The sequence below is a fragment of the Triturus cristatus genome, chromosome 6, assembly GCF_964204655.1.
Source record: "Triturus cristatus chromosome 6, aTriCri1.1, whole genome shotgun sequence".
In the NCBI taxonomy this organism is placed as follows: domain Eukaryota; kingdom Metazoa; phylum Chordata; class Amphibia; order Caudata; family Salamandridae; genus Triturus; species Triturus cristatus.
Genome location: NC_140589.1, coordinates 1,735,087,272 through 1,735,114,749, shown reverse-complemented (window position 1 = coordinate 1,735,114,749; position 27,478 = coordinate 1,735,087,272). Strand labels below are relative to the sequence as shown.

The following is a 27,478-nucleotide window of genomic DNA, read 5'->3' as shown; positions in this document are numbered from 1 at the left end:
TCAGCTTGCAGTTGGGCAAAAGTGATCACCTCTCCCTTGCGCCAGAGGTCTCCCACCCTGGAGATACCAATAAGATCCCACTGGTGGAACCCCTTGGTAGTGCTAAGTACCCCGAGCTGCCTAGTGTCCCAAAGCGGCGTTGCCTGGGTAATCTTTCCAGCCCATCCCATCGCCCGTTGCGCCGCGTGCCATATCCGGAGGGTATGGGCTGCGGGCCCCGCCGGAACGCGACCCCTTTTTGGGTTGTTAAGGGCTCCCATCACCCCTCCGGGGCCAAGTAGTTGTCGGTCCATACGGTATGCGGGGTCATCCCCCGGCACATGGAGCCACTGGTTAATAACCATGAGGTGCGACGCCCAGTAATAGGTCTTAATGTCGGGGAGGGCTATACCTCCATCATACCAGCCACTGGTAAGCTTATGGAGGGCAATGCGAGGCGACTTGTCCTCCCAGAGGAGACGAGTGATCTCAGCGTTGATCGCCGTGAAGTAAGAGGGTGCAATGGGGAAGGGGGTATTTTGCAGCGCATAGAGGAATCTCGGGAGGGCGAGCATCTTAAAGAGCGAAGCCCGCCCAAGCAATGTCAGCGGCAATGCGCGCCAGTGTTTAACGTCGGTGCGAAGCCGTTGGAGGGGCCTCATTAGATTTTCCGCGACAAATTTGTCCCGGTCGGCCGTGACGTACACGCCAAGATATTTGAACCCGTCGTGAGCTAGTAGAATGTTACAGCCTGACGGAAGCCGCGGTGGGGAGCCTCGGAGCATATATAAGATGGATTTCTCCCAGTTTATTTCGTATCCGGACCTACTACCATATGATTCACATATGTTGAGGAGACAGGCGATAGAGCGCGCCGGCGAGGCGAGATAGAGGAGCACATCGTCCGCATAAAGGGATATGCGATCCTCCCAGTCCAACGTCCACCTAAGGCCACGGATCATTGGATCCTGTCGCACCCACGCCGCCAATGGCTCGAGAGCCATAGCAAATAGGAGCGGGGAGAGGGGGCAACCCTGCCTAGTCCCTCGACCCAGCGGAAAGGCGTCAGAGACGCGGCCATTGACCACCACCTGTGCAAGTGGCTTAGTGTAAAGCAGCTGGATCCACGCGCAAATCCTGGGGCCAAGCCCCATATGGCGGAGGACGGCAAAGAGGAAAGGCCACTCCACTCTGTCAAACGCCATCCGCGCATCTAACGACAGTATGGCCGCATCCTCCTCGATCGAGGAGCGGCAGGCAATGATGCCATGGAGACGCCGCAGATTCAAAGCGGTGTTCCGGTGGGGCATAAATCCCGACTGGTCCGGGTGTATTAGGGTCGAAAGGTAGGGCTGCAGCCGCGTTGCTATCACCTTGGCCAGGATCTTCGCCTCGGCATTAAGCAGCGAGATCGGGCGATAAGAGGAGCACTCGTGGGACGGCTTGTTGGGTTTAGGGATCACCACTATTGTAGCCATCCTCTGATCACGGGGGAGAATCCCCGTCGATAGACCGTCCCCATACATGGCTAATAGGTGAGGGACCACAAGAGCGGAATTTTGCTTGTAGTATTCGATTGGGATTCCGTTGGGCCCCATTGCCTTACCACTGCGGAGGGCCAAAATCGCCAGCGTGATCTCCTCCGCCGTCAGATCCGCCTCCAGGGCCTCAGCCCCCGAAGCGGCCAGCCGAGGCATTGCGATGTCCCTGAGGAAGAGCTCATTGTCTGCCACGGTGGCCGAGGCCTCCGGGGTATAGATGCGTTGATAATGGGCCGCGAAGGCCCCGGCTATGCGCTGGGGCTCAGAGGTAAAGTCTCCTTCGCCCAGGCGAATCCGCGCCACCCACCGCGACGCACGGTCCCCCTTCTCCAGCCACGCCAGGAGTTTGCCAGCCTTATCACCGAGTTCATAGATGGTGTGCTGGGTGGCTACCTGTCGAGCTCGGGCCCCCTCCCAAAGATGGGACCTATATTCTTGCTGCGCCATATGAAGGGTATGCGCCGAATCTCCGTCCCCCCTCAGTGTATGGGATGCTTCCGCCTCCACTATCGCCCGTTCCAGCTCCAGTACAGCGAGCCGCTGGGTCTTAGTGTGGTCCGTAATGATGGAGATGGCCTGGCCACGGAGGACGGTTTTAAAGGCCTCCGAGAGGGTTGCTGCGCTCTCGACAGACTCAGCATTCTCGGTAAAATAGTTCTTGGTCGCCTTTTTGAGGGTCTTAGCAATTTTAGGGATTTTAAGATATCCGGGGCGGATCGGGAACAATGTGCGCCTTCCTGGGTCACCGGACGCAAACGTGATGACCACCGGCGAGTGATCCGAGATGCCCCTGGGTAGGTGCGACACCTCAGTCACCCCTTTGTACCCGGCCGGTGAGGTGAAGATGTAGTCGATACGGGAGAGGGTGTGGTGTACCCCGGAGAGGAAGGTGTATTGTCTCTCATCAGGCCAGTATGCCCTCCACGTGTCTACTAAGCCAAGCGCGGTAGCAAAGTCTGCGAGCGTGGAGGCGTCGGCCCCAAGAGTCCTGTGTGCAGACCTGTCCAGTGCAGGGTCCATGGCTGCATTGAAGTCTCCGCCCATGATGAGCTCCCCAGGCGGGAGCGCCAAAAGGAATTCGCCCAGTGCCCTGAGGGAGGCTTGGTGTAGTGTCGGGGGGATGTAGACAGAAACCAGATTATAAACCCTCCCCTCCCATTGACAAGTGAGTGCCGCGAAGCGGCCATAGTCGTCTCTACGGGAATCAAGAAGAATCAGGGGGACACGCTTGTTCACCAGTATGCCCACCCCCCGGGACCCTGTCGTAAACTCTGAATGTGTTGCCATCTTAAACCCCCACCTATCCAGGGCTTTGGTGGACGTACCCACTAGGTGTGTTTCTTGCAAGAGCGCCACCCCGGGCCCCTTGCGCTTGAGATATTGAAGCACTAGCCCCCTCTTAATCTTGTCTCCCAGGCCGTTAACGTTCCAGGAGAGGACCGCAAAGGAAGGAGAACGCTGCTGAGCAGGGGCGTCTGGCAGTGAGTCAGAGGCCGCTCGGGGCAAGCTATGTGACGTCGTCTCCAGGGGAGGGTGTGTTAGTCGCGTCCTGCCCTGTGCCACCCCTGTGCACCTGTACCTGCCCAATCTGCCATATGTACCCCTGAGTGGTTGGTGAACCTAAAACAAAACAAAAATCAACATTTAAACGAACTCCCCATCCCCCCACCCCCCTCCCTGCCTCCCTGCCCAGCGGATTCACAACTACCCGCCACCCCAACACAGGAGAGTGCTTAGTTCCCATAAACTTGGTACGTGCGTACGGGGGAAAGCCGCTCAGCACACAGCCGCCACTCCCCATACCGTAAGTTTGTCCCCTCAAGCAGCAGACTGTCAGATGAGAGAAAAAGAAAAAGGGGGATCCGGGGTCATCCGCCCCCTGTAGGTTCAAGGCCCCAGGGGCCGACAGCCACAGCAAGGTCCCAGGTCGCCAAGCGTCCAATAGTTCGGTCACATCACAGCACCATGCCTCAGGGCACTTCGTCACCCGCGCCTGAGTCCTCAACGTTCAGGGTTTGGTGAGAGTCGGGAAGGCCGCCCAGGGCGCGCTCTCCCCTGCCCCTCGCTCTTGCTGGACGCCACCCCTCGAGCCATTCCGAGGCCTCCGCCGGCGATGTGAAGAACCATGTGCGCCCCTCCGCCTCCACTCGCAGCTTTGCAGGGTACAACATTGAATACTTTAGCTCTCGAGAGCGGAGGTCTGCCTTAACTGCCATGAAGTCCTTACGTTGCCGCACTACTGTAGCAGTGTAGTCCGGATAGAGGGTGACCTTAGCGTTGTCCACCCGCAGTGGTGGGGCGGCACGCGCCGCCTGGAGGATCGCATCCCGGTCTCGGAAGTTGAAAATGCGGGCCAGGATCGGGCGCGGGGGGGCCCCAGGCTTAGGCCTCCCACCCGGCACCCGGTGCGCCCTCTCGACCGAGAAGAACCTGGAGAGCCCGCGGGGCTGCAGCTGTTCAGTGATCAGTTTTTCAACAAAGAGGTCTAAGGCAGGGCCGCGTTCACTCTCAGGCACACCCACGACCCGCACGTTGTTGCGCCGAGACCGGCCTTCCTGGTCGTCCAACTTGGCCAGCAGCTGCTTTTGCACCAATTCAAGGGCTTGTATGCGTTTGTGGTGGTCTGCCGTGCCCCGCGTGAGGGTCTCCGTGGTGGCCTCGACCTCAGTCAGTCTGGAGTTAATTTTGGCGACATCCGCCCGGAGGAGCGCAACATCTGTGGAGATAGTGCCGATTGAGGCCTGCATCTGTGTCAGCGTGGCCATGACGTCCGCCAGCGTGTACTCCGCAGGCCCGTCCGGGGGGGACCGTTTCTGATCCTGACAGAACGCGTACTTTTCAAGCTTCGCCTGTGCCCCACTGCGGTGGCCCTTCCCCCCCATGGTGCCAGGCCGTCTCAGCGATCACTCCCGGCCGGTGCAGGCACAGGGCTACCGCAGGAGCGACCGACCCACGTGCAGGGCAGGCCCGAGGGCGGCGCCGCCCGACCACGAGTGCTGCAGCGGGCCGAGATATCTCCAGGTCGCCCCCACGGCGCGGCCGCCGATATCCGAGGCGCCCCAGCGCCGGCAAGCCACAGGCAAAGCGACGGTCACCACAGCAAAAGGTCAGAGTATGGCCGCAGGCACTAGGGCGATGCACTGTATCCCAGGACTACACGTGCTGGCCGGCAGTCTGCGCGAGGGCTCCACCCGGGTCAGGCGCTCACAGTCCCCTCAGAAGGCCGCAGGGAGGCCGCAGTCCAGAGCGGCAGGGCGCCGCCAGCCCCGCGTAGGTCAATTCAAAGTCCGATCTCCACTAACCTCCCTGTAGCCGGCGAGTCCACCTCTGCTCCTCCTCAATGCTGGTTGCCTCGAGGCGCGGGCCGCTGCCCAGGCCCCTCTAGGCACGGAGATGGACGGGCGGCGGGACCAGGGTTATCACTCAAGGAGGCGCTGCAGGTGGCTCAGCTCACACGATCGATCCGCGGGGCTAGATCGTTCCGCGGGGCCAGATCAGCACCCCGCCTTCGCCCTGGCGCGAGTCCGCCGAGGGCCCTCGAGTCCTGCCACAGGTCGCTCCGGGGACCGGCCCGTCCCAACAGAGCCCGGCCGCACGCAAGGCGACGCAGCCACGCCCCCTGTCTACCAGGCCCCGGGGATGCGAGGCCCAGCAACGCGCCAGAGGCCTCGCCTCACAGCTCCGGAACGGGGGGGCCACCAAGAGTCGAAAGGCCAGATCTGGGACGCCGAGGCCCCCGGACCCAACAGCAGTCGTCCAAAGATGATTTTTGCCTGAGGGGGTGTCGGATAAATACAGGATAGTAGGCCGGTGCGGAGGAGCTCCGGGCTCAGGCGGCCATGTTCGTCGCGAGCCCAATGGTATGCCATTTTAACATAAGATGAGAAAACTCCTGCACTTTATGGAGAATCTATTGGACACAATGCAGATTAGAAAACTGCATTTACACCTAATTGGATCTTTCAGCAAATTTTTGTGAAAAACTCCCAGATAAAGCATACATGACATTCAACAAAGAGATTGATTCTTCAATTTTATACGATTATTAGCTTACATTTAGCTCATTTTTAGGGGCTAATGTTCCTTTAGAATAAACACTGAAGATACAGAAAAGTAAAAATAATATGCATTATAAGTGTTGGTGCTCCTATTGCACAAAACGCAATGGTATAAAAACCCATATTTCAGGGCTCCCTGTGAAATACAGTTATCATTATACCCAATCCACTCTTCAGAGCTTCAACGCTGGGCAATCAGGCTCATGTGGCATGAAGGACTACATTATGCAACATGGTTTTCTGCTATCGTAAACATTCTATGGCAGTATCATTTTCATCCATTTTAGCCTAGAATTTATTTTAAATCAGTAAATGTTGTGGTAAATTATGGGGTAAATGCGGTAAATCCAAAATCACCTGTTCAACATTACAGCCACAGAATCACATACAGCCTCTGAATCTAAACATTGTCCGTTGTTCCATCAAACATTAATTCATAAAATGTCAACCTAAATATTCTGATTACAATCAGTGCCCCTTGTTTGCCGCAATTTGAAGACAACAGTTTTTTCAAGATAACTATCTCAGAATAAATATATATACACACACATACATACACACACAGATACATAGGGATTACCTATTAAAACATCTGACCTTCAAAGGCATTCATGAAATACTTACATCGGTTTCAAACTCTTGCTCCTCGTTAGTGTACACATGGTTTATTTCAAGTAGGTGGCGTGGGAAATAACCAAAATTGCTGCCAATCTGTAGAATGAGAAGAAGCGATTTTTATTATTAAACTAGACAGAAACAAAACTTTGGCAAACATGCATCCCTTTAGAAACTGTTATTTCAGCATTTATAGCTCTACAATGTTATTCGAAACAATGTGTGTCAGGAGACACTCAAACCCATTGATTGGCTACTTGGGAAAGCTCCTTGTTTAACAGGGCAGTGTCATTGAAAGAGGTGGAAAATTTCGGGCAACAAAATTCTGTAGTGAAAAAACAGGAACAGCAAAAACAATGCACAACAAGCATTTGCAATGCAACAGGTCTCGCATTTACGCGAGTTTGAGCCATCGGCATTGTAAATGACAATGCCTTTTATTTATGTTTTGGTTTTTGAAGCATGAATAAAACGCATTGTCATTTACAATGCCGATGGCTCAAACTCGCGTGAATGCGCGACCTATTGCATTGCAAATGCTTGTTATATACTTCTTAATATGGGATTATTTGGTATGCTAATGCTGAAGGAGTGAGCAGATCATATAGCCAGCACAAAATATGATGAAACTGCGATGAATGGGGATTGAATTGACATGGACGTAAATCTGGTAAGTATTGCACGTAAAAAAGAAACATGCCTTTTAGCTACATGAAAACTTTGAAACTGATTTACCGACACCACCGAGATGTTAAACTACAAAAAGCAAGTGTTTTCCAAAATGCTCCAAAATGTGGTTGTCATTTAAAAAACGTACAGACTATGTATAGCACTATGATTGTTTTGTGAACTGAACACACGGCGAGATGTTTGAGTAAGGGACGGTAACCTATAAATTAAATTCAAGATTACATGGTGTAATGATACGTGACAGTTGGGATTAAAGGCTGATCGATTTGGTCCGATTTACGCGGTTTCTGACAGTAATGTAATATTGACTGCCCGGTGTCATCTCTGTGCAATAACTAGTTTGAGATCTAATATGTCCTCATATGAGCAATATTTCGAGCTGTAAACTGCCTTTGCGCAATTTATGTTATTTTTAATCTAGTAAACAACAATAATGGTGATCGAAATACAGGATGGAAAATGCGATGAAGGTAAAGGTCAGCTGTGCTAGTTTCGGAAGCAAAAATAATCCAGGCATGAGCTCTACTCATCTCATTCATAAGGACTAGGCCCTGGGAGAAATGTTGTCTATGCCAGTATGATATAATTAATCAACAAGAACTGGTCCCCAGAGATAACAGGGAAAGGTATGTGTACGTAAATACTGATTAGTTCAGTGAAAAACCATTAGGTTTTTTAGGAAAGGCCTCACCCACCAACCTAGTTGGTGGCATGCTTCATCATCGGCCCCCACCTGAGGCACCGAGTGTACCCTAGGTGTGCTGCGACGCCTGAACTACAGCGGAGCGGGTTTTTTTGTAAGGTGAGTGTGCAGTGCAAGTGAAGTGCATGTGTAACTTAAAAAAACAGCTGTCCCAATGGTCCCAGATATCAAGTAAATTAGTTTAATGATGGGCCATGGGCAGTATTAAAAGGAAGGCGGAGGATGGTTCAGGAGGTATCAATGGCCACCACCATCCTGTGGGGTCAACATGTTTCAGCCAGTGCCTAGATACTGGTGCTGGCTTTCATCAGGACCAAAGTGCAAGAAGTGAAAAAGACAGACCAGGGTCTCTGGTAGGAGTTCTGTCAACTGCTAATGGTATTTTGACAGACCACCGCACTCCAGACTCATGGAGCCGGTCCCATTAATTTATGGAGATTGGATTTAAGAGGGACACCCCTTCTGCCAGTTAGGGCACCTTAGCGCGTGCCACACATAGACGGTTCTAAACACTCTGCTAGACTCTGTCTTTTTCACTTCTTGCACTTTGGTCCTGATGAAAGCCAGAACCAGTATCTAGGCACTGGCTGAAACATGATGACCCCACAGGATGGTGGTGGCCATTGATACCTCCTGAACCATCCTTCGCCTTCCTTTTAATACTGCCCATGGCCCATCATTAAACTAATTTAATTGATATCTGGGACCATTGGGACAGCTGTTTTTAAGTTACACATTCACTTCACTTGCACTGCACACTCACCTTACAAAAAAACCAGCTCCGCTGTAGTTCAGGCGTCGCAGCACACCTGGGGTACACTCGGTGCCTCAGGTGGGGGCCGATGATGAAGCAAGCCACCAACTAGGTTGGTGGGTGAGGCCTTTCCTAAAAAACCTAATGGTTTTTCACTGAACTAATCAGTATTTACGTACACATACCTTTCCCTGTTATCTCTGGGGACCAGTTCTTGTTGATTAATTATACTTATACCTAGGGGAATTGAACTATTTCTCTTTTTTCTTCCTTGCTCTCTTATTGATTCTTAGAATATACCAGTATGATCTCACGTCATTTTATATTACATTTGTTATAGGATATGCCTGAAATGATGCCACATTGCAGAACTGAGATTTAGTTGGAGTAAACATCCTATGACAGGAGTACTAAAAACACAAATGAACAGAGCTGTAGTAATGCTGACATCACTAGGTTCTGGAATGTAAACTGTAGTATTCAGATGCCTCTTGTGTTTTACTGCGATCAGTCGTGGGTTTTGCTTGTGGATTAAACTTCATACTTCAACTATCTAACTTTTCCTTGGATTGATTGGATATATGTCGTGAAGATCCCACTACAAGAACGAAAGCAGCTGCTCGCGTCACATGCAATTTTGCATTATTTTTTTTTAATTGTGAAAAACGCCCTCCTTTACAAAATGCCCCAAGGATGAATTTCATCCTAAACAATAGCATACAACACCTGGCTGGCATTTTACCTAATAATGCATCCTTTTGTCTATTTTGGGGGGGAGGGGGTCATTTGCATAATTTCAGCACAGGATATTAAGCGATTTTCGCTCAAGCCTAATAAGGAGCACCACAGAAATACACCATTTAAAAGACACCTGTGACAAAACCCCATGGCGATGAACAGAAGAGGAACCAAATAATGAGTGAAATGAGTCAAAATGAGGAAACTAGAACCAATAAGAAAACAAGGGCAGAAATCAGTGAACATGCACCCCTTCCACCCCCTCTCAGAAATGGGTGCAAGGGGAGGGGTACAGTCATTAAAGAAAGGCTTATCATATACTCTTACAAGATGACAAACTCTTGATCCTAGAAAACGACTTTGTTCAAAGGCATTCCAAAGGAGGTAAACAAACTACCACCAAAATAACTGTGTCCGCTGTGGCAAAGCGGAAGACGGCTGATGCCTTAAGGGCGACCAGCTGAATAGAAGTAGTTTACAAAGCAAGGAATACGTCAGGTCTAGCAACTCCATGAAGCTCAGGAACATGAACGAAAAACCCAAAAGCTCACATGGCAAGGAAAAACACCACTGTGGCCCACCATCAAAAAACCATCATCAGACATACACGGGGACAACTCTTCTGTGCTATACTATTACCGTTCAGTTTACTTCATTCTGATTCACCTGTCATACCTAAAATCATCATATATTATTATGTGAAAGTAAAGATAAAAGCCCACTCATACTTTAACAAACGAAAAGGGTTCTACAGCAACCCATCTAACAAAGTAGAACAAGCATTGAAAATGCAATAGGTCCCGCCTTTTATTAAGTTAAAGCCATTTGCTTTGCTAATGGTATTAAATAGCAAAGCAAATGGCTTTAACTTAATAAAAGGCGAGACCTATTGAATTTTTAATGCCTGTTCTATCATATGAAGCACAAGGCAGGCTGCTAGTTGGCCAAGACCAAGGAGGCGGACAGAGGTTTCTTCAAAAGAAAAATTAAAATAACCTTTGTCCAAGAAAGCAGAATGATGCCAGAGACAGATAAGAGCGAGGGTTTTACTGATATGAGGGGCTATAAATTTTAAAATAGAAAGCCAGAGGTGATCTGCTGTTATCAGCTCACCATAATCTCTCACAATCGGCTAGCGTGATTTGCTGAGGACTGCATGGGTAAGGTTGCAACTGTATTTAAAAAAAACAACAAAAAAAACTGGATCCGGAGGGCCATCCTCAAAAGGAAAATAGACAAAAATAGTCTCACTTATTAGAAAAAAAATCCAGAAAAAAACCTACCATGATATTAGTGAGACTTCAGTTGAAAGGGTTGTATGACTTTACAACGCATTCCTTGTAACGCATGCCTTTACCACGCATGCGTTACAACACGAATGCCATCACCACGCATATCCTTTACTACAAAAATGCCTTTTACATGCATACTTTTACAACTATTTTCGTTGTTAAAATATGCATGTTAATGGCATTTTCATGTTAAAGGATATCACCCTAAAAATGTACACCACCCCCTCATTCCCCCTTACCTCTCCTCGATCTTCCGAGGTGACGTTGCACGTCGTTAAGAGGAAGCGGAAGTGTTCTTTAGTTTCCTCTAAGGACGCCGATTGCCTCCACATCCTTTTCTTTACACGACGGAAACAGGTGTGTGTTTTTTTTATTTTGGTGCCCCCCAAACCCCCTTTTTTAATCCCACGCTTTTTTTTGGGGGGGGGGGGGGGGTTGGAGACCTCACAAGCCCCCCCTTTTTTTTCTTTTAACTTTAGCACACATGCCTTTACTACGTATCTCGTAGTAAAGGTATGCGTGGTAAAGGCTATTTGTTGTAACCATGCATGCGTTGTAATGCATGCGTGGTTATGGTTATGCGTGGAAATGGCCGCCTTGTAGTGGCCGTTTCCCAGTTGAAAGCTGTAGAGGTGCACACATTGGGATCCAGTGTCCCCAAACCTCACAATATCTATAAAGGGTTGACTGGCAGGTTTGAACTACAGCTAGGGTTTCTGGAATTATGCGTTTCTAAGGCACGGAGATTCTCATAGTTATGGATTTGCCCCATAATCCATCACTAGCTGCATACTCTGCAGAGTTTACGAGGGGGAAAAAAAGAAAAAGTTGTTTCTCGCTAAAACGGTCCAAAAGTTAATAAAAATGCGACAACCCGAAATGAGGTAATACTATTACAAAATGGGCTACATTATGCTGCATAATTTACTCAAACAGCCCGCATAATTTCAGTGGCCCCAACTATAGCTAGGGTGTCTAGTGTAGGTCCAGGAAAGCCAGATCCTTAAAATACATGGTGGTTATCTAGTACCGTTTTCTAATTCGAATGACATAATTTAATGTGAATGTATGTTTTTGAGCACATCCGACCTGGGATGGACTCGGCCTTCCATTAATTCGATAGACAACGGACACTCCTGCAGGAGACAACTTAATTTATCGGCCTTCTTTCTTTTCCAAGGATGGCGTTTCTTCACACCCGCTACTGCTTTGCCGACGTGTTTAGCATGGAATGTTTGGTGATGCATGAATGACCGGCAGTAGATTCTAGTCCCAGTCTCTGCCACTTGGAGCATTTTAAAACTAGAAACAAGATACACGAGACAAGGGATAATTTCATTTCCCGGCACAAGCGTACACTCGCTGTACTGAAGAAGCCTTCCAGCTCTACGAGAGACACGAGACAGGACTGTGGTAAACGAATTTTTGTTGCCACGAATTCCAGCAAACCAAGCAACTCTTAAGCCTGTGAAACCTTGGTGGAGTCCGCTGCTCCGCAGAAGTTGCGGACACCAAGGTCTCGGCCGGTGAAAACACTTGACATCTTACGGTTTTATGAATTTTCCACACAGGGTTCAGATTCAGTGCCAGAAAGTCAAGGTATCTTAAAAGTTCTAAAAAAGCCAAGAATGACTTGTGCACCCAGGACAGTTTCCAAGTACTGGAAAATACTCAGGGGTTTGTGAGGCGAGTCATTTAAAGACAAGCACTCGCCATTCCAGCTGTTTATTTTTGCATCACGAGGTGCAAAAATAAACGCGCGGCGCCATGACTCCTTTTTTGTCCAGCCCAATCATAAAGCCGGACTAGCGCTTGCATGGCAGCGTGACGAAGCTTCTGATAATGAAAATGAGGGGCGGGGCTTCGAGTCCCCTTCTTGAAACTGACTTCATGACTATAGCTCTCGCAGGCGAGACCTAAAAAGCACCTAATCGTAAAAGACCAAAAATAATCCCTACTAAATTACTCAAAGTCCAAACCTTAAACATAAAACACTGAATCTGGAAAAAACACCCATCTGCGGCACATCTAAATCTCCTTCGCCAGGCCAGAAATGCCTACGACAAGAAAATACTCAACACAAAAAAAGAATTCTTCAGAACTGAACTGGAAAATGCGAAAAATAGGCCCCGCAAGCTGTTCAACCTGGTCAAACACCAATCCAACAAACTAGTGAAAACTGCCAAAGAAATACCGAAACCCTTAATATCAAGTGAGGAATTCTCTTCCTTCTTCTGTGAAAAAATCTCGGCCCTAAGAAATGAGCTTAAATCTGCAACCCTCCACCAAAATCAAAATCATCCAGCTCCACCTTCCTCTTCTATGTTGTCCACCCAAACCTCACCCAAAAACCTAGCACACTGGTCCAATTTTAATCTATATGACGTTCAATCTGTCTCTAAAATTCTTGCCTCCCTTAAACCGAACAATCATTTTAACGATCCTCTCCCCTCTAACTGCCTAGCTGCCGCCTCGAAGGCCATCATCCCTTCCTGGACCTCAATAATCAACGCCTCCCTCCTACAGGGCTCAATTCCTGACTCGCTCAAGGCGGGTCAAGTTGTCCCCATCCTAAAAAAACCTACGCTGGACCCTGCCTCCGCCGAGAACTATAGACCCATTTCCAACATCCCACTCCTTGCCAAAGTTCTGGAAAAATGTGTGCAACAGCAGCTAAGCCATCACATCAACAACTTTCACCTGCTCGATGACTTTCAATCAGGCTTCAGACCGGGACACAGCACAGAAACCACCCTCCTCCACATTGTTGATGACGCTCTCCAAGCCCTAGATCTAGGCAAAACCTGTCTCCTAATCCTTCTAGACCTCTCTTCCGCCTTTGATACGGTGAACCACGAAATTCTCCTTGAACGCCTCAAATCCAGGATGGGGCTGGAGGGCACCGTCCTTGAATGGTTTAGATCCTTCCTCCAAAACCGATCACAAAGAGTCCTTATCAATGGCGATCTATCCGCCCCATCTCCAGTTTCCGTGGGAGTCCCCCAAGGATCAACCCTATCCCCTACCCTCTTCAACCTTTATCTCGAACCTCTCACCGAGGTTCTGCGTGCCGCCAACATCTCATACCTTATGTACGCCGACGATACACAGGTCTACATTAAAATCTCTTCCCCCCAGGACATTCTCTCCCTAAACATGGCACTGAAGCTAACAGTTCATTGGCTCACTGCCAACCAACTTAAACTCAACGCCAACAAAACCGAATTCCTTCTGATCTCCCCACCCAAACCTAACCCAGACATCCAGGAATGGATCAAGACAATCACGGCACTAAACTGCCCGCCTACCATTGTTGACTCTGCAAAATCCCTGGGAATAACCCTTGACGGCAGCTTGAATATGCACAGCCATATAAACGCGATGGCCAAAACGGCTAGATTCCACCTGAGCTACCTAAGAAACCTAAAACCCTTCCTCGAGAGGTCCGACCTTAAAATGGCTACCCAGGCCCTTGTCATCTCCAGGCTTGAATATGGATGCTCTACTCTCGCAGGGCTACCCAAGAACTCTCTGGCCCCACTGAAAGCCTGCCTCAACTCCGCTGCCAGACTCATAACGGGCTCAAAAAAATTTGACCACATCTCTCCCCACCTCAAAGCTCTGAACTGGCTGCCCCTGGAGGCCAGAATACAATTTAAACTGGCCTGCATAACTCACAAAGCTCTATACGCGAACTCACCGACATTTCTTGCACATAAACTCGTGATATCCGGACAGGCCAGAAATTCCCGATCTGCCAAAAACCTGCTGTTGCAGCCAGCAAAATTCCGGAAGAAAAAAACCTACAACCGAGCCTTCTCTGGAGCCGCTCCAAGAATCTGGAACTCTATCCCACCCGCCGTTAGAAGACTCCCGTCCTTGGCACACTTTAAGAGGGAGACCAAAACTTTCTTAATGGGAAAATACCTCATCTAGTGAACCCCTTACTTTCAGACTTGCCGCGTGTGCCCTATAACTGCCCGCTCAAACTTTTTATCCCATTTGTAGCGTCAACTGCAGCTAGGATGCACCTCGTGGATTGGAAACTTTGTTTTGTATTGTTACTCTGCATACTTTAATTTTTCTCCCACAGGTAGCTTGAACTTGAAATTGAATCTCCCCCTGTATCCCTTTCTCTCCCAGTGTGATCCCTCCCGTCCCTACGTCTTACTCCCCCCTCAATTCTGTAAAGCGCTCTGATACCCTCACGGGTCTGGTTCGCGCTATATAAAACTGTAAAAAAATAAATAAAATAAAATAATTATACACCCTACATTTAAACTTTAACTCAGACTACTTTTTGATGCGTTACATGTTCTTTGATCTGCTACATATGAATTTCGGTGCTATACGGTTTCTTAGATTTCAAAGATACTACTGGAATATAGGAATTACAAACAAGGTTTTTATACAGAAATTGCAGGTGTCCAGCCATTATGAAGTGTACCTCAGACAGACATGTGGAATATTGGAGGAACTGAGTGTGTGTACACTGTGGAATGTGGTCATCTGGGGGAAGCACATATTGTGAGGGAGTGAAGAACAGCAGCAGCCTTGGGTTGTCCAATACATCTCCTAATGACTGGATAAATTCCACTTTCTACAACAATCTTACTCTTTGATTGAACCATGCAAGGACTGATATAGTTTGTGACAAATGGCTGAGGGATAGAGGGATATAAACAGTGTTTTGGAGCTTTTTATGGGAGTCTTTGAAGTACAGTTATCTTGTCCGTTTTATCAGGTAAGAGCTTTGAATATAGAATGACACTTCGGTTCTGAATTATACAGAGTTCCAATGTTCACCTTTGGCCTATGGTTCCCAGGATATGCACAATGGGGGGAAAAACTGATAATGATGCATCTAAAATTTGCTCTTTATGCATAGCATCAGGTCACAGATATCCGACTAAATCAGTCTAACTGGAAGTTATATGACTAGTGCCCATCGTTCAGTCTCTAGTGACAACTTACTATTCTGCATCTTGTTATTATTTTTTTTTTTAATCGGAATCTCGCCCTTTAGATGAGGCATATGCCTATACACTGGAAAGCAGGATTAATTACTTGCCTTGATAGTGTTATTGTCTACAGCTGCCATTCCATCACTCTACTCACTTTTCTGGATAAAAAGCTGGAGAAAATTGTTGCAAACAACTTTCAGGCTTCATGGAGGAAAACCAGTTCCTGGGCAGCTGGGTTTACATCAGGGCAGAGGACAGGCAGTAACTTTGGATGAGTTGAGGAACAATGTAGCTAGTGAGGGCAGGGCTGTTGTGGATGCTGGAGCTAACTGCCACGGCTGATAGGGTGGATCATACCATACTCAAGTTTAGTCATAGGGAATTAGGAATTACACCAACTGTGGCTATCTGGGTCTTGTCTTTCTTGGAGCATCACTCTCAAGCCCAGTCAATATGCTGAGCAACATTTAGGCCAAGAAGATGGCCCAGCTAATTATACCTTTTGGGTGCTCTGCCTGACAACACCTTTCTAAGTCTACACCTTGATTAGAGTACTCATGCCACCCTACGCTGGGAGACTGCCTAGCTGGCATTCAAGGGTGGATGAGCAGCATTTCTATGTAGCTGAACTGGAACAAGCCCAAATTACTGCTCACTGGAAATCACAAGTACCATTAGCCGGGCAGCACCTGGCCAACACTGCTAGGAAGCCTTCAGAAGTGTGGCTCACTGGTTAGAGAAGGCATACCCTGAAGCAGAGGTCAGACCCGGGACCAGGGTTCAATTCCCGACGCGGCAGGGTCTGAGCCCAAGTGTTCACGGACTCGATAATTCTCACTTCGGTGCCTACTCGAATCATGGGTTCACACTCTGCAACTCTGGGCAATAGCTTGCTTAATCTCCACTACGGCCCCCCCCCCCCGCGGCGGGATGCCTGGCTTTCACCTTGGGGATGCCCAATACGGGTTATCTCACAGGGAAAAAGCCAGGACGGGTTCCCAATGCAAGCGCCGAGATGCCCAAGGGTAAGTCGAGCGCTATATAAGAACACACATACATACATACATGTCAGCAGCTAAGAGAAAATCGGTAGGTGCAATGTTCGGTGAGAAGCCTCGTTTCAAGGAACAGATAGCATGCATTCATATTTAAATCTGTTAGGTAAGACCCTTCTCATCATACAGAATTAATTTGACTGTAGATTAACCTCTGCCTGCATATTGTTGAGGATTGACTGTTTCAATTAGCTCTATATCGGCCTGCCTGATAAAGATTTGTCAAGACTGTAGAGAACACAAAACTCTGCAGTTAGGAAAACAGTAAAACTGAAGAAATTGAATCATGTACCCGACACCAGGAATGGGTTACAGCTGTTGCCAATGGAGCAGAGAGTTTAACGCAAGACCCTATGCCTGATGTATAGGGTCCACTCTGGTAATGCTCACTCATCTTCTACTTCAGCAAAGCTTACCCGTACCAACTTGTGCCTTCTGTGCTGTGTCCCATAAGCCAAATTATCGCCCACTGGGCAGAGCTCAGTTACTTAAGACATAAGTTGTGGATTTCTCGCCAATCACTTAACATCAGCTGCAGGACCATCTAGCTTCCAAGAGAGCAACCAAAATGTTCTTTTTCTGCTAATCTTTGTATTCCTTTCTGTTTGCCCTCGGGTCTTATGTTGGAAGTGGCCATCTATAAGCACCATGATCTGTCTCTGGAATACAAGTGCTTTATAAATAATAAATGGATAAAAACAGATGCAGCTTCATAGCCTGATGCATATAACAGGAGCCACTATTACAAACCAAAGAGCTTGTTTACAAACATAGGGATGAAAAGCGGATGAGCGAGCACACCAGAATTTCAGCCTCTGCCCTTGAATATCCACATAGATTTTTGTACTTGACATATAAACCCAAATAAGCCCTGTATCATGGTGGCTCCCATGATGCCAAGACCGTAACAAATTTAAACATTTTGAGAGCGGCTGAGGAACTCTGAGTATACTCACAGGGCTCATTACTTCAAAGGGTAGCAGCAGTCAGGCCTACAGGTAACTCAAGACTCAAGTACACCACCTCATCTTATGATGGATTCTAGTTTACTCCACGAGAAGGCTTCAAATGTTACAATGTGCAGTGGGGCACTTAACTCTAGCCTTAATTACTTCTCAGCCTGTTTCTGCCATCTTGCAAGGCTGCACTGGGCAATATTATTTGTCCTGTCCACAGTTTCAAGCTAATAACCACCATAATAAGTCATGAACAACCAATCTCAAGTACATTAAAAAGCGATTTACTACACAAATACTACCCATTATAGCTGTGATGGGTATCCAATCCAGAAACTAAAAGCACAGTTCACCACCATTAGGAATTTTACACATGATACGTGTTGACATAGTGCCTTGAACAGAAACATCTAGTCAACTTCTAGTGCCCTTGGACAGATTTCACAGGTTAATACCGCCAGTATCTGATGATGTTAACACCAAGCAGCAGCCCAAGTGACCAAGACCCCACACAACATCATAATTAATTCAGTAATTATATGACTTGAACATGCCAGGTACTCAACCTCTCAGAACATTTGCACTGCTAAAATGCTTGACAACAATATTAAGAAATTTTACCAAACAAGCCAAATACTTGTTAGCTATTCCTGAATCATACAACTTTATTGCTTTAGATATGGGGCTGATTCCATACTTAAACAACTCAATCCTCTAAAACCATCTCCTTAGGGTAATTAGTCTGGGACAGACACACAACACATGCAAGAGACGTCCATTGTCAAGGTTATACCAATGTTGATTATCAAGTTATACAAACGCCATAGCCTACTACTCCTTCCAGGATCATTCAAACTGCCAAGTTTGGTACAAGTCTGTAGGGCATTCTACAGGAGTGTTTAATAAAATAAATACTATGACAATATCTCATTGATTAGAGTAGGTTGCCTCTTCTGAAAAGGTAAGTACTAATTTGGGTAGAAAAGAGTACCACTGGAACGAGTAACAATAAGACTTGGCAACCACACAGGTAAAGTCACTGTTTGGTCAGTACCTTTCAACATAGCTTATAAGGCAGCTACCTCACACATATCGGCTATAGAGCATGTCCTTAAACACTTTCCTCAAACTTCAACAAAAAAAAACAAAAGGCAAATGCCCTACCTTTAAAACTAGCCAAAAGCGGACATAAGCTAAACAAGCTTTTCCCTGGTTAACTTGGACTCCCTAATCATTGATATTTGACTCTAACCACGGTCAACTTGGTGCTCACAGATAATTGTGCCCTCCAACTCGCCCTCCACCAAGGAAAGAAGTGATTTCAGCAAAACTTAAGGTTCAATGAACAGACTCAAGCAAGTGGCACACTCTAGAAGGTGGCACACTCTAGAGTGTGCCTGGAGTCGCACTTATTTTTCACCAGACACAGTGGCATAGCAAGGGGGTGACATTACACATTTTGGGGACGGCAGCCTCACCCCGCTCTTACCTGCATTCTCAGGGTGACAATTGACCCCCTCCCGCTCTTCAAACTGCCTTCGGGTGGGGGGAAAATGGAAAAAATCTTGCAGTGGCGCGGCAAACACGGCCAAAAGGCTAGCTACGCCACTGACCTGACACATACTCTGGGCAAGAGTAAGAGAAACACACAAAGTGTAAAGAAGTTGGAAGAGAAAGGTGGAAAACCGTCACAAAGGGAGAAAGCAGGATCCTGCAAGAGGGAGATTAAGGTTAAAGGAGTGTCTGGTAGTGGATTAAAGTGACATGAAGTGGATTCAAGACAATGCAGCCTTAGTATCTGGTGCACTGGCAGCAGGGATCTGAGCAGAGCTTTGGGCACCGGCACTCATCCTTTTACAAATTAAGCACTTCCTGGATCTATACTGACTTCAACTAAAATCTGGATCCAATTTGCAGCCTCTCAGTGGTATGTGACAAGTCACCTATGAAATGATGTGATATGCCGCACAGTGGAAGTTTTATGTCTATCTATCTGCTCTTCATGACAAAATGGGGTTAAAGTAGCCCACAGTACATGATACAATACTATAACAAGCATTGGCATAGCCAATAGGTCTCGCCTTTGGGACCTTATAAGTGTTTAGCCATGCAACAGTTGCATAACTAAATACTTATAACGTCCCAAAAGCGAGACCTATTGGCTATGCCAATGCTTATTTAAAAAGCAATCACAGACATGGTGGTTTCCTACCCCAGCAGACTAGCATCACTGTGATGGGAGTGAATCGTAGTGGATCTTAAATTGTGACTTACTTCATTAATATTCATGAGGTTGGTCTCATTGTGACCCACTACGAATTGCTATTTAAGGAATGGGGGCTAAATAATCCCTTTGTACACTAGTGATAGTGATTACCAGATAGAGATTCGCAAAAACTCACTATTTGGTAATCGATATTAGTATTGTTCGCACATCTAGCCCTGAGTCCCCAAAAGCGTTATTGGCTTGACTGACAGACTTAAAGCGAGTGCGGAAATTCACTGGACGTTTCTCATCAGCTGAAAGTGATACTCTTGTCCCAGCAATTGATTTGGCTGTCCCTGCCCACACAGACACTTTTTCAGTAACATCCTATTCATTTGGCACACATAGGTTGCTACCGAAGCATAGATCATTGTCTAAATATTTTTAGCTCACTGACCAAAGAAAGTGCAGCCTACACAATGTACTTTGAAAAAACACAACTTGTCCAGAGAAACAAACTCCAGTTATGTGTTAAGGATTTGGTCCCAAAGTAGTCCTAGGTGCACAACTTGGAACAGCAGCAGCCCAACTCCCTATAGTCAGAGTCTGAGCTCTCTGTAACTGCCCTCACACCCTACACCCTTCATTTCTGTCTCTTTGGGATTACAGTTCACCCCTTCTGACCCATAAAGTAACATCCTTCGTCAAACAGGCTGTGAGGGATGAAGGTCCCACACCCTGTAAGTTATTACCATACCAATGATGCCATAAAAACACCATCAACCAGTGTGGCATAACTGTAGTGGTGGAGGGAAGTGAGCCCTGGGATACTCATAGGAACCCAAGACACCCTCAAGTCCTCTCCTGAACAAGTAGGTTCACTGCAAAGTGGTCATCCGATTCCTGCCAGGTCATATGCTTCCTGAGGCAGCCACTGGTGATTGATTGTGTTAAAGGTCTTAGAGGTCTAGGCTGGATGTACAACGATCTGTGCCATGGACCTTTGGAAACCATTCAGTGTGTGCTTGTGGGATGTCTTAGTCCCTGGTCCATCGTAAACGTCAAGCTGCGTGGCATCAGAGGTGGCTGAAGCAAGGAGGTCGGATGAGAGGCAAACAATTATCATCAAATCATACTTTCTAAAGAAGTTGTCATGCAGTAGCTATTTACAGGGAAAATCCATACCCCATACATTGGAAGGGCGGAGCTGACCAGTGGGACTAGAAATGCAAGAGTCCATCTTTTTCCCAAGGATAGTCTTGAAACTTGAGTTTCACAGCTAAATTCTTCGAAATTTTGCAAAATACATCCCTGTTGTCTCTTACCTGGTTGAATCCTACACACCAAGCAACATTAGACATATATATAGAAAGTAAATATTCTGTAGAAGCTAAGAAGACAACAACTCTTACACTGATTGTACGTTTGTTTTACCCATGCTTTCATTGGGTTCAAAGATGTACATGTAGTGAATGGCTAGCTAAATAAGGAATGCCATACCATTCTACATTTCACACTACTCCTGTGGAACGCACCTCACCAGACACATTCATTTTACTTAGAGCCATGGCACTCACAGAATTATGTGGCCATTGCTAATCATTTGTCCTGAATTCTTTGTCTGTTACACTTGTCATTCCTATGCTGTCGTATGGGGTAATTCATGGCATTCAAGATGCAGTGTAGTTCTATGCAGAATGCTGTCAGCAATGCATTGGGAGGAGTTAGGATTACATGGCTTCTTAACAGCTGCTTTACCAGTTCAATAGTTTCCAATTCCTTTTGTTTGGTTTCTGAAAATATACTGCAGAGACTGAGCAAGACTTATACATCTACAATGAGAGTCTGCAAGCCTACACTTTAGCGCTTCATGAACACCAAAAATATAAAAATAAACAATTCTACTTTAATTGAAGTTTTAAAAATATATATCTATTCATTACTATACTCATTTTACTTCGTTTTATTTTATGTATAGAGCATCTGCGCCTAAATGTGGTATGTTAGAAACAATCAGCAAACATTGAAACGGTACAAAATAAACAACATAATACAAGTGTACAAAGACTGCAACTGAGCTATGCTCGAAAAGCAAATTAGAAAGTTTCAGGGAAAGCCACACACAGGAGATGGGATTTCTGAGATTCCTGAGAAATATGCAAGGAAGTGGAGGGGCATGCAGACAGAGTTCCGCAGCATAGGGGAGGGGCAGTTCCACAGCATAGGGGTCGTAAACAATTTACACTGTGATGGGGCCATGGAGAGGACGATGGAGACCAGTCTAAACTGAGAGGTAGAACAAAGGGAATGAGGAGGGTTACAGGGTTAAAGAAGAAAATTAAGGTAAGGGGGTGCCAAGCCCTGAATAAATATAAAGACCATGCATAAGAAACACAGTTGAAGATGAAATTAGAAAGGTAGCCAGGGAAGTGAGATAGGAAAGGGAGAGTCTTGGAGTGGGGGATGGTTTAAAAAAAAGCAAGTGGGGTTAAAGATCGATTTAAGAGGAGTGACTGAATAAGAAGGGAGGAGCAATTAGCAGGGTAAAACAATAGTCAGTGTGGGATAAAATGAATGCTTTAGATGATTGGAGATTCAGGTGTGATTGAATCTTACAAAGGTTGTATAGCTGCAAGCGACTGGAGCCAGAAAAAATGGAAATGTGCAAACAAAGAGGCGACAGTAGAATCATAGGTAAAGCTCAGATTGTGACAGAAGAGGAAAGAAAAATATGAGAGGCACAGATAGAACAAGCATTGGCCGCGCGGCCGTAAAACTAACAGCCGCGCGGCCGTGAAAGCGAAAGTAATAGCGATCGAAGCAAAAGTGATCGCGAGGACGGGACGCGCTGTGTGGCAAGCACGCAAGTGGTGCGTGCGCAGCAGTGATTGCCGGCTGCGCGCGTGCACGCTCGCGTGCACCCAAGCTTTAGGCCACAGGCAGCACTTTAAAAATCTGACATACAAAATGTCTCTCCGAGCCAGCGCATGCGCTGGGCTCAGCGAGACCTAACAATGTAAAGGTAACTTTGGCGATTAAGGTTCCTGCAGGACGGAAATGGAAGTTTTATCTACTGGCTGTTTCCACTGGTAATAAAGGAGCGCATAGGGTTGAGATACCTACTGCAAAGAACATCTCCTTGTGTGTCGAGATGTTTTCAGGCAACAATAACAATTTAAAGGTAACCTTGCCAATTAATGTTTCTGTGAGAGAGAGATCGGAAGTTTTATCTAGTGGCTGTTCCCACTCGTGCTAAAGTAGCGCAGAAGATTAAGATGCCTGCTGCAAAGAACATTTCCTCGTGTGTTCAGAGGTTTTCAGGGAACAATAAAAATGTAAAGGTAACTTTGGCGATTAAAGTTCCTGCAGGAGAGAGACATTAGAGTTTTATCTAGTGACTGTTCCGACTCATGTTAAAGTGACGCAAAGGATTAAGAACCCTGCTGCAAAGAACATGTCCTTGTGTGGCTGTAGGTTTTCAGGCAATAATAAAAATGTAAAGGTAACTTTGGCGATTAATATTCCTGCTGAAGAGAGATCAGAGTTTTATCCAGTGGCTGTTTCCACTCAAGCTAATGTTTCGCAGAGGATTAAGATGCCTGCTGCAAAGAACATTTCCTTGTGTGTTCATACGTTTTCAGGCGACAATAAAAATGTAAAGGGAACTTTGGGAATTAATGTTGCTGCTAGATAGAGATTGGAGGTTAATTTAGTGGCTGTTTTCAGTGATGCTAAAGTCACGCAGAGGATTAAGATGCATGCCTGCTGCAAAGAACATGTCCTTGTGAGTTCAGAGGTTTTCAGGCAACAATAAAAATGTAAAGGTAACTTTGGCGATTAAAGTTCCTGCGGGAAAGAGATGGAAGTTTTATCTAGTGGCTGTTTCCAATCAAGCTGAAGTAGCGCAGAGGATTAAGATGCCTGCTGTAAAGAACATGCTCTTGTGTGTTCAGAGGTTTTCAGGCAACAATAAAAATGTACAAGTAACTTTGGCGATTGAGGTTCCTGCAGGACGGAAATGGAAGTTTTATCTAGTGGCTGTTTCCACTGATGCTAGAGGATTTAGATGCCTACTGCAAAGAGCATGTCCTTGTGTATCGAAAGGTTTTCAGCGACAATAAAAATGTAAAGGTAACCTCGGCAATTAATGTTTCTGTGGGATAGAGATCGGAAGTTTTATCTAGTGGCTGTTTCCACTCATGCTAAAGTAGCGCAGAGGATTAAGATGCCTGCTGCAAAGAACATGTCCTTGAGTCTTCATACGTTTTCAGGAGACAATAAAAATGTAAAGGGAACTTTGGCGATTAATGTTCCTGCTGGAGAGAGATGGGAGTTTAATTTAGTGGCAGTTTCCAGTGATGCTAAAGTAGTGCAGAGAATTAAGATGCATGCCTGCTGCAAAGAACATGTCCTTGTGTGTTCAGAGATTTTCAGGCAACAATAAAAAATGTAAAGGTAAGTTTGGCGATTAATGTTCCTGCTCTAGAGAGATGGAAGTTGTATCTAGTGGCTGTTTCCACTCATGCTAAAGTAGCACAGAGGATTAAGGTGCCTGCTGCAAAGAACATATCCTTGTGTGTCTGTAAGGTTTTAGGCAACAATAAAAATGTAAAGTTAACCTTAGCAAATAATGTGTCTGAGGGAGAGAGATCGGAGTTTTTTCTAGTGGCTCTTTCCACTCATTCTAAAGTAGTGCAGAGGATACAGATGCCTGCTGCAAAGAACATGTCCTTGTGTCTTCATACGTTTTCAGGAGACAATAAAAATGTAAAGGGAACTTTGGCGATTAATGTTCCTGTTGGAGAGAGATGGGACTTTTATCTAGAGCCTGTTTCGACTCATGTTGAATTAGCGCAGAGGATTAAGATGACTGCTGCAAAGAACATGCTCTTGTGTGTTCAGAGGTTTTCAGGCAACAATAAAAATGTAAAAGTAACTTTGGCGATTAAGGTTCCTGCAGGACGGAAATGGAAGTTTTATCTAGTGACTGTTTCCACTGATGCTAAAAGATCACAGAGGATTCAGATGCCTACTGCAAAGATCATGTCCTTGTGAATCGAGAGGTTTCCAGCGACAATAAAAATGTAAAGGTAACCTCGGCAATTAATGTTTCTGTGGGAGAGAGATCGGAAGTTTTATCTAGTGGCTGTTTCCACTCATGTTAAAGTAGCACAGAGGATTAAGGTGCCTGCTGCAAAGAACCTTGTGTGTAAGTTGTTAGGCAACAATAAAAACGTAAAGGTAACTTTGGCGATCAATGTTCCTGTTGGAGAGAGATGGGAGTTTAATTTAGTGGCTGTTTCCAGTAATGCTAAAGTAGCGCAGAGGATTAAGATTCATGCCTGCTGCAAAGAACATGTCCTTGTGTGCTCAGAGGTTTTCATGCAACAATAAAAATGTAAAGGGAACTTTGGCGATCAATGTTCCTGTTAGAGAGAGATGGAAGTTTTATCTAGTGGCTGTTTCCACTCATTCTGAAGTAGCACAGAGGATTAAGATGCCTGCTGCACAGAACGTGCTCTTGTGTGTTCAGAGGTTTTCAGGCAACAATAAAAATGTAAAGGTAACATTGGTGATTAAGGTTCCTGCAGGACAGAAATGGACGTTTTATCTCGTGGCTGTTTCCACTGATGCTAAAGGATCACAGGGGATTCAGATGCCTACTGCAAAGAACATGTTCTTGAGTAGCGAGAGGTTTTCAGGCGACAATAAAAATGTATAGGTAAGCTCAGCAATTAATGTTTCTGTGGGAGAGAGAGATCGTAAGTTTTATCTAGTGGCTGTTTCCACTCATGCTAAAGTAGCGCAGAGGATTAAGATGCCTGCTGCAAAGAACATGTCCTTGTGTGTTCATACGTTTTCAGGTGACAATAAAAAAGTAAAGGGAACTTTGGCGATTAATGTTCCTGCTGAAGAGAGATGGGAGTTTATTTTGGTGGCTGTTTCCAGTGATGCTGTAGCGCAGAGGATTAAGATGCATGTCTGCTGCAAATAACATGTCCTTGTGTATTCAGAGGTTTTCAAGCAACAATAAAAATGTAAAGTTAACTTTGGCGATTAATGTTCCTGTTGGAGAGAGATGGGAGTTTTATCTAGAGCCTCTTGCCACTCATGCTGAAGTAGCGCAGAGGATTAAGATGCCTGCTGCAAAGAACATGTCCTTGTTTGTTCAGAGGTTTTCAGGCAACAATAAAAATGTAAAGGTAACATTGGCGATTAAAGTTCCTGCGGGAAAGAGATGGAAGTTTTATCTAGTGACTGTTTCCACTGATGCTAAAGGATCACAGAGAATTCAGATGCCTACTGCAAAGAGCATGTCCTTTTGTATCGAGAGGTTTCCAGGCGAAAATAAAAATGTAAAGGTAACCTCGGCAATTAATGTTCCTGCTGGAGAGAGATGGGAGTTTTAGCTAGTGGCTGTTTCCACTCATGTTAAAGTAGCGCAGATTATTAAGATGGCTGCTGCAAAGAAACTTGTCTTTGGGAATTCAGAGGTTTTCAGGCTACTATAAAAATGTGATGGTAACTTTAGCGATTAATGTTTATGCTTTAGAGAGATGGGAGTGCTGTGCAACAATCGAAATGTAAAGGTAAATTTGGCCATCAATGTTCTAGCTGGAGAGAGATGGAAGTTTTATCCAGAGGCTGTTTTGACTGATGCTACAGTAGCTCAGAGGATTAAAATGCCTGCTGCATAGAACATGCTCTTGTGTGTTCAGAAGTTTTCAGGCAACAATAAAAATGTAAAGGTAACTTTGGCGAATAAAGTTCCTGCGGGAAAGAGATGGAAGTTTTATCTAGTGGCTGTTTCCACTCATGCTGAAGTAGCACAGAGGATTAACCTCTTCTGTGCCCATGACGAGATGGTCTTGTCATGGAGCACAGTCGCGCTGTGCCCATGACGAGACTATCTCGTCATGACACCCACCCACTAGGGAATCGCCAGGCACAGGAGGGGGAAAAGGCCTGGCACCCAAAGGGTTAAGATGCCTGCTGTAAAGAACATGCTCTAGTGTGTTCAGAGTTTATCAGGCAACAATAACATTTTTAAAGTAACTTTGGCGATTAAGGTTCCTGCAGGATGGAAATGAAAGTTTTATCTGATATATGATGCTAAAGGATCACAGAGGATTCAGATGCCTACTGCAAAGGAGTCTTGCGTGATTGAATCTTACAAAGGTTGTAAAGCTGCAAGCGACTGGAGCTAGTAAAAATGGAAATGTGCAAAGAGGCGACAGTATAATCATAGGTACAGCTCAGATTGTGACAGAAGAGGAAAGAAAAATATGAGAGGCACAGATAGAACAAGCATTGGCCGCGCGGCCGTAAAAGTAACGGCTGCGCGGCCGTGAAAGCGAAAGTAATAGCGATCGCGATCAAAGCGGAAGTGATCGCGAGGACGGGACGCGTTGTGTGGCAAGCACGTGAGTGGTGCGCGCGCAGCAGTGATTGGCGGCTGTGCGCGTGGACGCTCGCGTGCACTCAAGCTTTAGGCCACAGGCAGCACTTTAAAAATCCGACATACAAAATGTCTCCGAGCCAGCGCATGCGCTGGGCTCAGCGAGACCTAAAAACCAGATGTAACCATCTACACTATACCCACATGTTTCTTTCGGCTCTCAAGAGCCACTAGCATCAACTGAAGTGCACTACACAACAGAAACAAATGTTAAGAGTGCCTCAAAATGCCTGAATCTGCAGATAACAATTAAACAGGAACTTATTACTGGTCTTAATCTTATCAGGAGGTTGAATATCCTAATCAAGGCTTCCCCTTCTTAGATTGTAACTGCTTGACAGAAACCTAAACCCTGTGTCAGGTAAATTGTCTGTTTGTCCTAAATGATGGTCCTGTGGTTTTACTTATGACCCTGAAGTGCTCAGTCGTAGGTAGTGTTTCCATTCAAACTGTTCTAAGGAAGCGTCC

General features: G+C 46.2%; 1 protein-coding gene across 2 annotated transcripts in view; it reads right to left on the bottom strand.

Moving 5' to 3' along the window:
- The window catches only part of MIA3 (MIA SH3 domain ER export factor 3), a 348,169-nt gene that overhangs the window by 273,118 nt on the left and 47,573 nt on the right, over positions 1-27,478 (bottom strand). For both annotated transcript variants that reach the window (XM_085612967.1, XM_085612968.1), the window contains exon 3: positions 6,203-6,289. In XM_085612967.1, coding sequence (XP_085469093.1) covers positions 6,203-6,289 — 87 coding nt within the window. The remainder of the gene's footprint in view (positions 1-6,202; positions 6,290-27,478) is intronic.